The sequence below is a fragment of the Anomalospiza imberbis genome, chromosome 3 (assembly GCF_031753505.1).
Source record: "Anomalospiza imberbis isolate Cuckoo-Finch-1a 21T00152 chromosome 3, ASM3175350v1, whole genome shotgun sequence".
Lineage (NCBI taxonomy): Eukaryota > Metazoa > Chordata > Aves > Passeriformes > Viduidae > Anomalospiza > Anomalospiza imberbis.
The window spans coordinates 111,990,824-112,007,583 of NC_089683.1; the positions used below are offsets into that span (position 1 = coordinate 111,990,824).

Here is a 16,760-nt window from a genome sequence, read left to right on the forward strand (position 1 = left end):
CGCGTGCTCGCCCCGCGCGCCTGCGCCGCACGCCCCGATGACGCCCGCCCGGGCGGCGCAGGCGCAGGCGCAGGCGCGCGGGGCGGCGGTTGCGCAGGCGGAGCCGCGCCCCCTTCCCCCGCCGGCCGCCGCTCCATGAGGGCCTGGCGCGCGCTGCGGCGGGCGGCCGCCTCCGCCTCGTCGTCTTCTTCTTCTTCTTCTTTTTCTTCTTCTTCTTCTTCCTCCTCCTTTCCTGCCGAAGGGAAGCCTCGGCGGCGGGCATGGGAGGCTTCGCTGTCGCCGCTGGAGCGGGTGAGGCGGCTGCTGCCGCCCGAGGAAGCGGCGGCGGTGGCGCGGTGCGCGGCGGCGCCGCCGCAGCCGCCTCAGGCTCCCCCTGAGGAGGAGGAGGAGGAGGAGGCGGCGGTGGTTGCCCCCCGTCAAGCGCTGGGTGAGGCGGCGGCTCCGCGTTCCGGCCCGTTCCGCGCCGGGGAGCTGGCGCTGGCGGAGGTGCGGAGGAAGCACAACGCGACGCTGAAGCTGCTGTGCCGGCTGGCGGCGGAGGCGGTGCTGAGCAGCCCCGGCGGCGGGCTGCCCCACCGCGACATCATCGGGCAGCTGCCCGGGCAGGTGCTGCGCACGCCGGACGGGAAGCGGCTGCTGCTGCGGCGGCCCTCGCTGGACGAGTACGTGCTGCTCATGCCGCGGGGACCCACCATCGCCTACCCCAAGGTACCGGCTGGTGGCTGGGAGGTCGCTGGCCGAATCTCACCTTTGACTTCCCGCGAATAGTAACGTGCCGTGTTTTTCTCGCTGGCAGGATGTAAGTGCTTTATTAATGATGATGGATATCCACCCGGGAGACACCGTGTTGGAAACTGGCAGCGGGTCTGGTGCTATGAGCTTGTTTCTGTCAAGAGCAGGTGAGAACCTGGCTTCAGACAACGCAGTATTTAATTCCTTGTCACAACTTGGGTTTTTTTTGCCCAGACTTTTGCTTTGGTTATGATTTTGCCCATAACTTTTACTTATGGTTCTCACGGTCCTTACTATGCAGCTCATGAAAGCTCTGCTGCAGTTCGTGTATAGTTTAACTTGAAGGAAAGTTACATCAGCAGCGGGACTGCAAACCATTCTGGCTGTGCTTAGAGGGCCGTGATGTAACTGGTTACAGAAGGCCTTGCAGAAAGCTGAGTTTCAGCCATGCCTCAAGATCACTCAACTGCAGCTGGTCTTGATATGTTGGGCCCAAATTTCAAGGTCAGCAGTTGCACCTCTGCTCCCTCTCTCTCTTTCTGCCTCCTACTGCTATTGCTTGGTTTCCTCTGATCGTCTTTCTGGAATAATCTAGTGTTTGGGGGTTTTCAGTTCCATTGGCATTTTGAAATTACCATGGGATTATCCTCAAAGCAGACATTGTTGCTGTAGGAGCTAGATGCTGATGAAACAGAAGATAAACAAGATAAACATCAGAGCTTCTTTTTCCATTTAGAGAGAGGGGAAGTAGAAGTCCTTAGCTTTCCCTGCCTTGCCCTATGGGCAGACCCAGAACCCAAAGAGATGGAATACTTGCTACTGGCTAAGGCAAAAGCTATCTCTTGTTAAACACAGCAACTGATTTTTCTGCCGTGGGTATTCAGCATACTGTGGCCATTTCATACAAGCACACCCGAACTTGCCAGTTATTCCTCTCATTTTTCAGTCTTGTCCAGCAGGTTTTTTTCTAATCACTTTAGTTTAGCTGTAAATGGGCCAAGCTGGCAAAATCATTGGCATTACCAGGCTGTTAACCCTATCCAGGGAAAGACTGCAGTTGTTGTGTGCCAGATCAACTCTATTTTGAGGAGTGGGAAAAAGATATGAAATTGCATTGCTGTTTTCAAATGTATTGAATTTAAATCAGCACCAAATACAGCCAGTTTTAGTCGTAGCTGAACACACTGTTGTGCTGACTCAGAAATAGATTTGATTTGCTGTGCTGTTTCCTAATGGTGGCTGCTTTTGCCACCATTAAATACACACCAGTGATACCCATCAAGGAAAACAGCTGCTGCGTGGGTGAATGCTGGAATTCAAATCTAGTGTCCACCTTACCAATGTCCATGGATTTATTTAATTTCCAAAATTCTTGTTGATTTAACAGATTTCATTCATCTCTTAATTGTTATTCCTTTTGTGTTTTCTCTTCCATTCTTTCTTAAATCATTCCCAGAAGCTACTGACATGGAAGAGGATAAAGTTAGGAGAGTGGTATTTGCCATGACTTTAGGGTCTTTGAGAACTGGAAAATATGATGTATGCAAATTGACATACCGTAGCTTCACAGTAATGAAGTTTTGCCTAGCTACTTCACCTTGTTCTTATTTTTAAAAAAGCAGTTTCCAAAAGTAGGAATTACTTTGAATGGGTGGGGGTAAAACTGACCCTTCCAGTGTGAAGAATTTTATTTTTCTGATGTTTCTAAACTGATAATCTAAAGTAACAAGGAGTTGGCACTGTGACTCTACAACTGCTTCGGGTGATCAATGGATTCACGGTGGGATCACATAGGTGAGGGAAGGAACCTGGTGAAATGGCTTAGGAAGGCACAGAACTGACCTGGGGAGGTGCTCCTTCCTGAAAGCTGCCCCCCTTCCAAAGCAGCAAGGAGAGAGAAGTGAGAGGTGGGATAGGCTTGAGGCGTTGGAGTAATACAAATATAGAATAATACAGCAGTGCACAGCCTGCAGTCTGCCTGCACAGCCTGGGAATGCTTCCTTTTATGAGAGACGGTGTACATTGGACTCCTGGTAAATTTCAGAATAGTAAATTTAGACTTAATAATTTATTGCTGTTGCAGGCAGTAACAGGAAAATTACACAAACCTGAATAGATCAAAGAGGACACTGGAAAACTTTTCTGTGGGGCTGAGACCAGTGAGCAGGTTTCCTTAGCCTGTGAGCATGGTGCAGCATTCTCAGCTGGTACCTCTGGTTGCTCTAGCAGAAAGGATCTGGCAGGGGCCACAGATGCTCTTCTTGTCTTTTGCTGCAGGAGTGACTTCAGGAGAACATCTTGGAGCAGGCTGTACTACGATAACTACACTTTGTTTCATCTGTGCATTGATGGATTTCTGTCTGAAAGAACTAACACAGCACTTTTTCTGCATTTTTGTTTTAAATGTAAAGAAAACACAGATTGTCATTTGATTGTTTCATATGTGATTTCCTAAAGTGGAGATGGAAAGGTGTACTTATGTTATAGACTGTGGTTTTTGCTTTTGTTTTGTTTTTTTTCCCCCAGTCTTTATTACAGGAGTGTAAAGTGGTGAGTGGAGTGTCTTGTGTTCGTTTTCAGTTGGGCCCAAAGGACGTGTTCTAAGTTACGAAATCAGAGAGGACCATCATCATTTAGCTAAGAAGAATTACAGGCGCTGGCGTTCTGCATGGGCAATAGGACACGTGGACGAGTGGCCAGATAACGTGGAGTTCATTCTTAAAGACATTTCAACAGCTGCTGCAGATATGAAATCTGTAACACTCGATGCAGTGAGTGAATGCAAACAGCTCCCCCATTTGACGCGTGTCTTTTCTCCCTTAATGAAAACCTCTTGTGCTCACACTCACAATGGGACTCCCATATCTAGTGTAACATGAGAAATAACAATCCAGGTCCTCATCAGTGAAAGAAACATTGTAATTCTTTTGTCAGATACAAATGTTTTCAAGGTTTCAGTTACAGGTTGTCAAATGAAAGGGTGATAAAGCTGTACTATAGAAATATTACAATTAATTACTGCTGTCTTATAAACAAAGACCAACTCGCTTTCTTGTATTTTTGAGAAATTGGTATTTTTATGAGCTAACTATTTCAAGCATTGAATTTCAGAAAAATACATCACCTTATTAAATATGTAACTATGGGACCACTTTGCTATCAGCTATCTAGAATGCACAATGTAACTAAGCCATAATTCAGAGAAGGCTATGGCTTTCTCTCCTGTCCTACTTATTTGTATCCAGATTTTCTAAAAGGAGTCATGTTGGGGAAAACAGCTTGACGTTAATCACTCTTCCCTGTAAAGGTGACAAACTACCTACAACTACTTACTAAATTCTTTAAACAAATAGCAATTTGTTAAATGGTGCAAACAAAGAAATATAATACATAGCATAAAAATACCTTTTCAAAAACTGTTTTAAGTAACAGTCCTGCAGGAAGGATCAGATACTGCATATCCCATTGTTCTACAATCTGAATAGCTTCCTAGTAGATGATGGATAAATTGCCAAAGACAAGAAGTATTTTTAATCTTGAAACTGACAGCAAGTTAGGCATTATGACCATAATGTATTCTTTTTATGCATTTGAACAAGCTTTTTTTTTTTCACATTTGAGAAATAGGTATTCAAATGTGTTAGTAAACATAGTCTTCTAAAAGTTTTTATTACTGTCAGGACTATGGGATTTAATTACTAGGAGGCTTAACTTCCTACAGACCTACTTAGTTGGTCAAATGCTACTTGCTGCTTTAATAGAAATTAATTTAGAAGTAGAGAGGACTTCCTTTTGTGTAAGTGTGCACCTCAGGTTTTGAGAGGCAGTAACAAAACTGGTTGATGATTACATACTGCTGTTGTATGCATCTCTTTTCCGTAACCTTTTTTTCTCCCCAGCATTGTTGTTTGTTACATTGGCAGATGTACGTATGTTCTCCCAGTAAACATTAAAATGTCTTTCCTTGCAGGTAGTTCTGGATATGCTGAACCCTCAGTGTGCTTTGCCTGTTGTACACCCAAGCCTGAAACAAGGTGGGGTGTGTGCTGTGTACTTAGCAAAGTAAGTATTTATTTTTGGCACCTTTGTTCAGGCATTACCTGGCCTCACTACAAAACCAAGCATCTTCTGAAATACATAATGCAGCATTAATGAACTGGTTAACAAAGTTGGGTTTTTTCCCCCCATGTAATTTTCTTTGGGATTTGTACTCGGTATAAATCACCGTTGGCCAAATCCTTTGGCATCTGCCTGGGGAATGTTCTCATTCTGGTCAGTGAAGTTTAGCCTTTACGGCATCCTCAAAGTAACTGCACTGTTCTCCAGTGCAGTAATCAGGTTGCTCCTTTACCCTAAAACTGAAGGACTTGTGTAACCTCAAAGGTAAAGAATGTACCAAAGTCAGTAGAACTGAAATTTTGTGATTTGAGTTTTCAAAATACTACTTTATCCTTTGCATTTCTTCAAAAGCATCACACAGGTTATTGACCTTTTAGACAGAATACGGAGCTGCAAGCTTCCTTTTTTGTGTGAAAGGATAATTGAGGTAACTCACAGGAGCTGGTCGGTGCTCCCTGCTAAACTCAAGCATTACAAATCAAGTCAAATGCTGGAAACTCAAGAAAATATTGAAGAACCACCTCAACATGAATACAAAGAAATCCATATTCAGCATCAAGCAGTTCTTAAGGAGAGCAAATACAATGGTAAGGACTTTACTGCTGGCGACATCCCCTGTTATTGCACTTGGATAATCCAGTGTAGGAAGAGGCTGTGTTTTTACCTAGGTATGCTGAGAATAGGCAAGGTTTTGGACAGCCTGGATCTTGTCAGGTTTAAAGAAGACTATTAATTGTTATTTAAGTTAAAATATCCTACTAAAAACCTAGACTAAATAAAAAATAAATTTCAGTCTGCAATAAAGAATGACTGCCCTTCTACTACTGTTTTCAAATTTTAGATTTTTAAGAAAATTTAGTTCTTTATATTCACCCCAAAGCTGCTTTAGAGGACCCTGATGGATTTAAGGATTCCTTAGGAGAAACGGTGGCCAGTGAGCTTTGTTTTAAAATTATGCTGTTCTGGCAAATCCAGAAATGCTGCCGTATATATATATTATATTTATATGACAAATGTAAATATATATATACAGTATAGATCTGCAAAATGCAAAGAGTTCTGAATATACTGATAGGTGACAACCAAAAAACCGAAACATGTCAGGGAAAATTATTACATGTACATTGTCTGTGCTAGTCTGCATGTAGGTCTTAAACATGTGGGAACAAAATTTAAAAAAATGTCCTTCTGACAGAATCACTCAGTGATGCTGCTGAAACAAACCTTTCGGTGCCTTACATTGCCCGACCATCCCACTGCCAGGAAGCTCATTCAGGTGAGACACTTGGAAAAAGTTTATCTTAAATGTTCAGCGGTATTTTTATTTCAAATAAACGTTTTTTTTTTTTTTTTGTACTAGCATTTGGTATTTTCCTATCTCATGAAACCATAAAACTGATAATAATAAAAATCATTGTATATTGAAATACTAAAGTAGTAACTTTTATTTTTTAATTAGCGTTCCTTACCAAGCTGAGAAAGTTTCGACCACTGCTTTCTTGATGCTGCTGCCTCCTTAGCTGCTTATTTGAATTGTATCAGAATGAAATAAAACATTACAAAGTAGATGCTACATTTTGCAAGTTGTGTAACTTTTAACCAGTGACTGCTCTGATTTCTACCACACATCAAGTTTGGAACACCAACTGTTATGCCACTATGTAAAGGGAAACATTGAAGGGAATCATCATGTCTGCTGTTGTGATGCAGCCCAGATTGTTCTGCAAATCGCAGTATCTGTTTCTGTCTGATCAGGTGCATTTCATTCTCCATTGCTTGTAAACCAGTCCATAGACTTATCTTGATCCAGGGTGCTACATAGTTGCCTTTTGCTGGACAGCCTCTGACAGTCTACTAGAAATAAGGAGAAAAAAATGTTAGTAAGAAAATAAGGGATCAAAGGCTCTCCTTTGAAATGAATACTTTGCTGGCTTCCAACTGGTGACTATAGGTTTCTTTAAGAACAAAGTTCTCAAAGCATAACTTTAAGAGGTACTGAAATTCACTGAATGTGTTCACTTGATAAAGCTGTGCTTACTTCAACATCAAAACAGTTGTTGACAGGCACAGCTTTGGTTCCCTTCCAGCACTCATGCTGTAAGTTGCCTGGTTATTTGTGAACATTGTTTCATATAAAATATTCTCAAATGGTTGGAGGAAACACAGTTTTTTCTGGCCCTTGTCAGAGATGAGAAGCCAGATCTCTCAAATAAAAACAGACTTAAAGTCACTTTGGGTGTCCCCTGAGTAAGTGGTGATGTTTAACACATTAAATTATTAAGTTATGTTTTGTAAACACCTGACTTGCTTTATATGTCAGGAAATATTCAAATGCCAAATTTTTCAAAGTTGAGACTCACACTTGTACTAAAGCTGTCAAAACCAGTAACAATCTTACTGCAAGAGTGAAAATTTAGGTATTAATGAGAACATATGCAAATAAAGCATACGGAGCTATAAATAACTACCTTTGTATTAGACAAGTATACTAGGAACTCTGCACTGGTTAACTACAGGAGAGTATCTTTGCAGAGCTGAGGCCCTATCCAGATGCCTGAGGAAGTTTACATCTCAAGTGCATTTAGCTTCTAATAATAAATTTAATAATGGGTTTGCCCCACAGCTGCTCTGTGTAATGGAGGCCCCTAATGCAAAGGCTGAGGGTGCTATTGTGAGTAGAGCAGTGGGCAGAGATTCAATAACATAAACAATTCTTGCAATAAGCTTTTGTTTTCTACTCATACCCCAGGATTAAAACAGTGTTGTATAAATTGTCAACAAATTAGATACTTAGAGGAAAATGGGAATTGTGATTTAACCTATGTCCAAACCCATGCCAAAGCTGAGCATCCTGCCCTTCTCAAAGCATGCTTTCAGCAGCAGCACTTTAACTCCCTTTACACACACCAGTATTTTTATTGTTCCAGCCAATCATAAGCGTTTAAAACAGGACTCTCCATTTCATTTATAATGCAAGAATAGTAACAGATGCCTGAGTAGACTGGAATGCACCCAAAATCTACCATAGTAGATGAAAGTAACATGAAGACACTCAATGTAAAGCAACTGGTACTTCCAGGAAGTCAAGATACAATATGTGAAAATGAATCATGAGGGTAAAAGCACAGTTCTGCCAAGGTGTAATAGGGAGGGACAAGGCAGTCCCTGCAGCGCTCTGAAGGGCAAGTATGTTCCCAGTGGCCTAAACTAATGAAAAATTATTCACAATATAAAACCATACCTTGGGCTTTATAAGAAGGAGAGTCGATGAGCATTTTTTCAGTTGAAAAGGTGTCCTTTGGCTTCTGGGATGAGTGTAAGTCCATCATCTCCAACGTGTCGGTAGACGAGGAGGAAGACGATAATCCGAGTCGTACAAACCTGCCTTTCTTCCCGCAGAGCAGGCAGTCTGTAGGAGTAGCACTGGGTCCTCGGGGCAGCTGCACTCGATCATCATAACTCCTCAGAGCTCCGCTGTGCTGCACAGAGCGCTCTCGCTGCCAGATGTAATGTGTTGGAGCGATAGCCATCACCTGTGGGAACAGCCGTGGCATCAGGAAGAGCGGAAATAATGGGGAAACATACGGCGGAAAGCAGGAGATGCGCTTAGTGTATGGCAGGGAATTAATGTAGCTGAAATGGGCATCACCTCTTATCTGTCTCACTGACCCACTGGAAAGTTTGCTCCTTGAGGCAGGAGTAAGTAATCCTGATACCAGTCAGGTGTGGAAACATCCCAGCTTCCAGCCCTGTATGTTCACGTGAGTCATCACAGCCAGCAGCTCGTGCTCGGGAGGTTGGACACAAGAGGGTCTCTTTGGCCAGCTACCAAACACCAGCTGACAGTGTTCGTCATCACTGAAATAACAACAGTGGCAAGCTGGGAGGGTATGCAAGGAAAAGCATCCTGCACTCGCCTTGTTCCTTGTGCTTTTCCCATAGCATCTAATCCCATCCCCAGAAATGGGCCTCTAGAGTAAATGGTATTTGCTTTTCCACCACCTGAAAGTAAACATGTACTTGGAACATGACAAGGGCTTTTCCAGATACACACTCCACCTGAAAAGTGAGGAATACATTTTTTTCTTTATAAATTGTAAAGCACACAAAATTATTTCTAAAGTGGATGAAGTGAAACTAATTAAGGTAGATTTTAAATAAAAAATGTTTGCGTGAAGCAGATTCTAGCCAATAGAAGCTTCACTTTTAACAGCGGTGCAATATATAATATTCTAGTTTACTTAAAATCAAACAATGTATTTTAAATAGAGAAGGAAAAAAATACCATGGAGGATAAATGGACCATTACATTTTAGCAGCATCTTCTCTTTCCCACGGATTGTGTGTTTACTTTAGGAAGAAACTGTACAGAGCTGGTGTTACTTGTGATTTCAGCATCTACAATATGAAATCTCCCTCCCTACCTCTTCACAGCAGCGTCTGCTTACAATAGCCCTGTAGTCAATTCTACTCCAAAGCTGATCTCTTAACTTTAAGAAATCGGGGAAGAGCTTTCTCCAGGCTTTGCCCAAAGCCCATGGGAAAATGTCATACTTTGCTTCTTCATTGTCTTCTTCAACTGTGTTTGCCAGATACCTTCAAATATATATATGTTTATGTTTGTAAAGATTATTAAATCTTAAACCACTATATTAGATGATTTCTAACATAAAATAAGAGACATTGCAGTGGTTCTTTTTTCTAGTATTGTGAGGAAAAGACACTAGCAAAATACAGCCTTCTCTCTGAAATACAATATTTTCTTAATTAGTTCCATATGCATCCTTTGGGTAAAAAACCCAAGCTTTTATAAAAATTGTTTTACCCTAGAGTTTCCTAAATTAATAGATAAGCAAGAATTAACACATCCTGACATCTTTCTCCAAGCTGGCAAGAAACCCTTGAATAAAATGAACAGTTTATGATTGATTCTTTAAATAAGGCTTAAAACTATCGTGTGAAATCTTAAACTTTTTGGTTTTTACTTTATGGATTTTAGCTATTCTTGGAAAATTACGTTGCTCATATTAAATTAGGAGCAAACAACTAAATACAGGTCTACCTTAAGTTATAAATGAAAAACTTAAATTACTTTTTTTAATGTCTCTGTTCTTCCCTTTGTTCACTATCTAGTTTTAATTTTGGATTGTCTTCTCAGACAACAGGAAAATGTTTACTTCCTCTGGATCCACCTGGTACTAAACTCCTGTAAATCACACTTGAAAAAACTAGGACTTTTAGTCTCCTCCCCAGTCTTCTGACTTGCTCCTGACCCCAGTATTCTCTCTAGTCCTAGTCTCACCAGACTCTTTGTCCCCTTTCTAATCCTTCCATTGTTCTGGCCTGGCTTTTCCCCCTTCAGTGGAGTCAGAGGGCTCCCTCGTCCATGCTCTGTGGATGTCACACACAGTACCAGTGACAGTGGAAGGAACAGCCACCTTTGCACTAGTGTGCAAATCAGAGCATCTGAGAAGTGATGTTATTGGAGAAGATGACCTGAGGACCATAACACTGTAAAAAAGAAAAAAAAAAGCAGAACCCTCTGCAGGTGTAGCCAAATACAGAGGGTTATGTAGGCCTGGCAGATATGGATTACTGATTCCACCACTGTTTCAAAGGATAGACATTTTACAACTGTTCAAAAAAGTTCTCAGAAATTCTCTAGCAATGTTTTTACAGTTGATTTAAATCGCATTGACAGAAACTTTAATAACAAGTTACTCCTGAGATGCCTGTCTTGGTGAAATGTTTTGATACAAATGCCTTAAAGGCTGGCAAAGATATGAAATATGGTTTATACAAGCACATGTTGCTGTGTATTGTCCTGCATGTATTTCTTGTAATGCTTTAAAAAGCTCCCAGATTCAGTTTGGTAGGCAGAATGCCACTGTGTGTGTCACTACACCAATGCAAGCAACCCCTGGCTGCTGCTCGAGCTTGTTCCATCACAGGAAGAATGGTGACTTTGCACTGTTTACGTACAGAATGTGGATTATCATGGAACCACAGAATGGTTTGGGTTGGAAGGGACTTTAAAGGGCACCCAGCTCCAGCCCCCCTGCCATCCCCTAGGGAGGCCACCCCCTAGATCAGGTTGTTTATATACTGCCTCAAGGAAGTCTCATCACATATTCTGTCAGTGCCATAAAGAAATAATGCAAAGTTTATCCTAATAAAACCCGACAATTTTAAAGTACTTACAGAGCCACAAAGAAATTGATTCTGGTATGCTCACTTGGTGTGAAGTTAGCTCTCTTGAAATAAACGAAAGTCATTGCCAAGAGATACTGTTTTAAAATGTAAAATGAAGTATCAAAGTGTTACTTAGATACAGTATTTCCTAAATTGATTCCCACATCTTGCACCAAGATATTTTCATCATTTTTAACAATGAGGAAAGCATGAATTAAGTTTCTTGAAACTTCCATGTGAAACCATTAGAAAAAGATGATGTTCTGTATTTGCATTAAAGTATAAGGGAATTAAGGGCAGATTTCTCACTCAGTGTTTGTTCTGTTAACTAAGGAGGAAATACACTTACCTTGTCTGCAATTTCACAGCAACAGTCCATCCAAAGGAAGTCTTGGATTAGATCATCATCTGTAACAAGAGAAAGCTGTAGCATTTCAAACACCAAAACTGTTTCTGTCAGAAGGTATTTATAAATAAATAACAGATGGTCTTTCATTAAAGCAAACGAAAGAAAAGCTAGACCAGCCAGTAGGGAACAAAGAAACTGAGGGCAGCAGGAGAGGTTCAGGTGTGAAAAAAGCTTACATGACAAAAGAAAACAAACTCTACCAGAAAGGCAAGGTGGAAAATCTGGTGACTGCATTTCATCCATTCTGAGTCACAGCAGGTGAAAGTGAAAAATAACCAGTATTTTTTTCTATTTGCATAATTTCTTCCTGCATTGCATGCTTCCAGGTGATAGCACACCATTATTTCAGAGGAACTACCGACTGCTGAGCTCCTGCACCCGATTACCTGGCAGCCTTTATAGGGCAACACTTGCTTAATTTTGGTCACTGCCTCACTGTCCATGACCATGTACCGTAATTTAATTACCACGACCTCTCTCTCATTCACTTCTGTATTTAAGGGTCAAATAAAAACCAGCTGTAATCTTCCACTATTACTTAATGTCTTTGCTAAATTAAATAAACACAAAACTTTATATGAAAGAGACACAAATAAAGAAGAGATGCTCCAACTCCTTTGATCAACTTCCCATTCCGCTTCTTCCCCCAGAAGTTTATTCCCACAGTACAGAACACATTTAAGAGACAAGGAGTCCCTTTTTTTAAGCCTTGTGTAAAAGAAGATGCACATAGTTTTACATGTATTTGTTGAAATATAAGAGAAAATAGTAATGAAAATTATAATAAAAAGTAGCAAACCACCTTGGTTTCATTTGCAATTTAAAAAAGATACTTTTCATCAGTTAGGTAGCCCTTGTATTTTCAACTTAAGCATTAAATATTTATATACCAAAATGTAACAACAAATCGTTTTGAGAAAGAATTGCCATTAGTTTTGATACAAAAAGCACTCTCAACATTACTGAGCTTAGAAAACATTCTGTTCAGTCAACTCATTCACATCTCACATTATTAACCTACCAAATAATTTAAAGAAAGCTGTCATTTCCTGACGCTGAATAACTAGACATGGTCCCTTTGGACATTTATATTTCTGACTAGGACCCCCTTTTTCACAATTTTCTTGGTGGCCTTTAAAAGCAGGTCGCTTTAGTCTAGTAAGTTTTTTTTGCTGATGTGATCTGGATGCACTCGATTTTACATGAACTGTGACAGTGGGAGGTGTCTGACACACAAGACTGTGTTTCATTTCGTCAAGCAAAGGTTCCTGGTAAAAAAATAAGAAGAAATTAACTACAGAATTAGTCAGTTTCAGCACTAGTACATTTCTTTTGTTCACATGATACGTTTCAGTAGAACTTGTATGCCAGATGATGGAAAATTAATTTTATCAGTACTGATAATCTGAGTCTTGTGCCCTAAGCCATGTAGAGTTCTTTGATTTAGTTCTAATTTTATAAAGCTTTCTTTTTTCCCAGTAGTAGGAGACTTCAATTTTGCTTTTTCCAGTCCAATTTGGAAAATGGGAAAAGAGCCTTTCCAGGAAAAGCTGCTGTTTGTCAGATCCTTGTAGCTCCACACACTTACTTAGATCTACCAAAAAAACTGCGTTCTTCCCCTCCAATTTGTGATTGTGTCTTTTTTTTAAAAGAATATGGATAGGACTAACGCAGCAGAACTGTGATTGAGCCATGTAACATTAAAATCAAGCCTTGAGCTCCTAATTGCCATTGGGAATTAATCTTGTCCCTCAAGCTGGACATACCCTGAAGGCACGGCCAAGGAAAAATACCTGTGGTGTTTGTCACCGCAAAAATTGAAGGGGATACCAAACAGAGAGTGGGAGGAAGGGTACTTTTTGGCGGGATTAAATGTATTTACGCCTTCAGGAGGTCTCCCGGCAGGGGGCTGCTGGGGGCCGGCTCACCGCAGCCTACCCGGCTCCCCAGCGCTTGGGTGGCTGCCGCATGAGCACCGAGGGGCCCTGAGGGGAGGCTGCGCTTTCAGCTCCTGCGCCGAAGCCCAAAGCCCGAAGCCTAAAGCCCGAAGCCCAAAGCCTAGAGCCCGAAGCCCGAAGCCTAAAGCCCGAAGCCCGAAGCCCGAAGCCTAAAGCCCGAAGCCCGAAGCCCGAAGCCCGATGCCTAAAGCCCGAAGCTCGAAGCCGCGCCCGCCCCTGCCCCTGCCCGCCGCCCTCAGCCGCCTCCCCTCACGCCTCCGCACCGTGAGTGGCACCTCTCGCAGCCAATCAGCGTGCGCGGCGCACCGCCCCAGCCAATCGGGCGGCGGGGCGCTCTCTCCTCCCGCCCCTCCCGTTGGCGCCCGGGGCGCGGCAGCCAATGGGAGCGGGGCACGGCGGGGCCGCCGCTTGCTCGCCTCGCCGCCAGGGCCCGCGGCAGGGCTGCAAAGCAAAGCAAAGCAAAGCAAAGCAAAGCAAAGCAAAGCAAAGCAAAGCAAAGCAAACCTAACCTAACCTAACCTAACCTAACCAACCTAACCTAACCTAACCAACCTAACCTAACGTAACCTAACCTAACCTAACGTAACGTAACCTAACCTAACCTAATCTAACCTAACCAACCTAACCTAACCTAACCTAACCTAACCTAACCTAACCTAACCAACCTAACCTAACGTAACCTAACCTAACCTAACGTAACCTAACCTAACCTAACGTAACGTAACCTAACCTAACCTAACGTAACCTAACCTAACGTAACCTAACCTAACCAACCTAACCTAACCTAACGTAACCTAACGTAACCTAACCTAACCTAACCTAACGTAACCTAACCTAACGTAACCTAACCTAACCTAACCTAACGTAACCTAACCTAACGTAACCTAACCTAACCTAACGTAACCTAACCTAACGTAACCTAACCTAACGTAACCTAACCTAACCTAACCTAACCTAACGTAACCTAACCTAACCTAACCTAACGTAACCTAACCTAACGTAACCTAACCTAACCTAACGTAACCTAACCTAACGTAACCTAACCTAACCTAACCTAACGTAACCTAACCTAACCTAACGTAACCTAACCTAACGTAACGTAACCTAACCTAACCTAACGTAACCTAACCTAACGTAACCTAACCTAACGTAACCTAACCTAACCTAACCTAACGTAACCTAACCTAACGTAACCTAACCTAACCTAACGTAACCTAACCTAACCAACCTAACCTAACCTAACCTAACCTAACCAACCTAACCTAACGTAACCTAACCTAACGTAACGTAACGTAACCTAACCTAACCTAACCTAACGTAACCTAACCTAACCTAACCTAACGTAACCTAACCTAACGTAACCTAACCAACCTAACCTAACCTAACCTAACGTAACCTAACCTAACCTAACGTAACCTAACCTAACCAACCTAACCTAACCTAACGTAACCTAACCTAACCTAACCTAACCTAACGTAGCCTAACCTAACCTAACCTAACCTAACGTAACCTAACCTAACCAACCTAACCTAACCTAACGTAACCTAACCTAACCTAACGTAACCTAACCTAACCTAACCTAACGTAACCTAACCAACCTAACCTAACGTAACGTAACCTAACCTAACCTAACGTAACCTAACCTAACCTAACCTAACCTAACCAACCTAACCTAACCTAACGTAACCTAACCTAACCTAACGTAACGTAACCTAACCTAACCTAACGTAACCTAACCTAACCTAACCTAACCTAACCAACCTAACCTAACCTAACCTAACGTAACCTAACCTAACGTAACCTAACGTAACCTAACCTAACGTAACCTAACCTAACCTAACCTAACCTAACCTAACCTTTCCTTCTGTGAGAAATGCATGTTATATGGCTCTACGCAGATATTTACTATATGTGTTACGCTAGGTTGGAAAGTTATGTTGCATTAACGTTTTCATAATATAGTAAATGTCGTTTTGTAAGCTTTAGCAGTTAAAATAGAAATTATGTGTGTATTCTTTTAATTAGCTCAAGAAAAGGAGAAGATAATAAAAAAATTCTTTGCACAGAGATAATAATTACAGAAACCCATAAATTTTCCAGAGGAGAGGAGTTTATGGTTTTCCTTATCAACAGAAACGAACTTCTTCAAGCTGGACTTAGACTGGAAGGCACCTGGGGATTATAGAAAATTTTTGACACGTACCAGATGGATTTCTTGTTTTAAATAAAATATATGCATATTCATAAAGTGTTTTGTATATGCAACAGATTACCCTTTTTAAGGTGTAAAATTTCTTTTAACGGGGTCCTTTTCCTGGCTCACTTTTGTCCAGAGAGGGGTACCCAGCCCGGGCTGTAACTCTTTGCTGCTATTGTCTCATTAATTGTCCTAACTCTAATTGTGTGACCTTTATTACTACACTTGTATTAGTTTTTATAACTATTTTATTTTTATTAAACTTTCTAAATTTTTGAAACAAGTGATTGGCGTTTATAACACTTCCTTTCCTTTCCCCTGCCCCATCCCTGGAAGTGTTCAAGGCCAGGCTGGATGGGGTTCTGAGTAACCTGCCCCAGTGGGAGGTGTCCCACCCTGCCTACGCTCGGGGGTTGGAACGGGGTGGTCTTTAAGGTCCCTTCAAAGCCGAATCATTCTGTGATTCTAGGATTAAAGCATCTCGCCAGTTTGATAAACGTCTCCCCAGGAGCCGTAGGACACGAAGGAGAAGGGATACTGACTCTTGAGATCGTTAGACACCGAGGTGCAGGGAACCCTGCTGCTACCTTTCTAGAGAGGCAATTCATGCAGGCTGTAGTATGCAATTGGTCTAAGGCGGTCTGTTGAAATGTAACAACAAGAATGAAACAGACCCCTTTGCTAATAAGATTGCTGAATAGGATTTCGTGTGAAATGTCGCTGTTGCCTTTTCTTAGAAGAGCTGAAGCTTTATCCCAGGAAGATGGCAAGACATATTTCCATTTGCGTTGTTTCCCCCTGCGCCGGCCAGTTAAAGTGCAACTGGCCTCATTTGCTATGGTAATGAGAAGAGAGGCCTCTTGGCACCTTCCTCATCTTCTATTAATAATTTGCTCAATTATTTACATGCTCCGAGTTAGCAAGCACACTCAGGGAAAGATCATGCCAAGTTTCTGATCAGGGAGAGAGATAATAAACATGTGGAGTTGTAAATGTACCAACTAACAACATTGTATGGAACAGGCTGAAATCAGGAAACTTGGCAGCAGGGGGGAGGCAATACCAAATACATCAGCAGGGCAAAAGTCTGCTTCTTTGAGATTCTCTCTTCTTGGATGCATATTCACCTACTTTCTTTTTTTTTTTTTTTTTT

The 16,760-nt window shown here is 41.8% G+C and overlaps 2 protein-coding genes and 1 long non-coding RNA gene across 5 annotated transcripts; 2 read left to right on the forward strand and 1 right to left on the reverse strand.

Annotated features, from left to right (window-relative positions):
* The first annotated feature begins 101 nt into the window (after window positions 1-101).
* TRMT61B (tRNA methyltransferase 61B) lies at window positions 102-6,424 on the forward strand. 2 transcript variants are annotated; one of them, XM_068186524.1, is made up of 7 exons: window positions 102-708; window positions 797-899; window positions 3,313-3,503; window positions 4,703-4,794; window positions 5,203-5,438; window positions 6,047-6,127; window positions 6,311-6,424. In XM_068186524.1, exons 1-7 carry the CDS (start codon window positions 136-138, stop codon window positions 6,352-6,354), a joined length of 1,320 nt encoding a protein of 439 aa, XP_068042625.1. In that variant the 5' UTR covers window positions 102-135; the 3' UTR covers window positions 6,355-6,424. The 2 variants fall into 2 exon arrangements, with proteins under 2 accessions (XP_068042625.1, XP_068042623.1); XM_068186522.1 differs by lacking the exons at window positions 6,047-6,127; window positions 6,311-6,424 and having other exon boundaries at window positions 5,203-6,022.
* On the forward strand, window positions 3,510-4,313 carry LOC137471888 (uncharacterized). The gene is made up of 2 exons (XR_010997914.1): window positions 3,510-4,099; window positions 4,226-4,313. It is a non-coding gene; the product is annotated as an uncharacterized lncRNA (long non-coding RNA).
* On the reverse strand, window positions 6,147-13,106 carry SPDYA (speedy/RINGO cell cycle regulator family member A). 2 transcript variants are annotated; one of them, XM_068186526.1, is made up of 6 exons: window positions 12,474-13,106; window positions 11,393-11,451; window positions 11,053-11,138; window positions 9,276-9,447; window positions 8,093-8,384; window positions 6,147-6,702 (listed from the first exon to the last, which is right to left on the reverse strand). In XM_068186526.1, exons 1-6 carry the CDS (start codon window positions 12,700-12,702, stop codon window positions 6,614-6,616), a joined length of 927 nt encoding a protein of 308 aa, XP_068042627.1. In that variant the 5' UTR covers window positions 12,703-13,106; the 3' UTR covers window positions 6,147-6,613. The 2 variants fall into 2 exon arrangements, with proteins under 2 accessions (XP_068042627.1, XP_068042626.1); XM_068186525.1 differs by lacking the exon at window positions 12,474-13,106 and having other exon boundaries at window positions 11,393-11,825.
* Window positions 13,107-16,760: the final 3,654 nt, after the last annotated feature.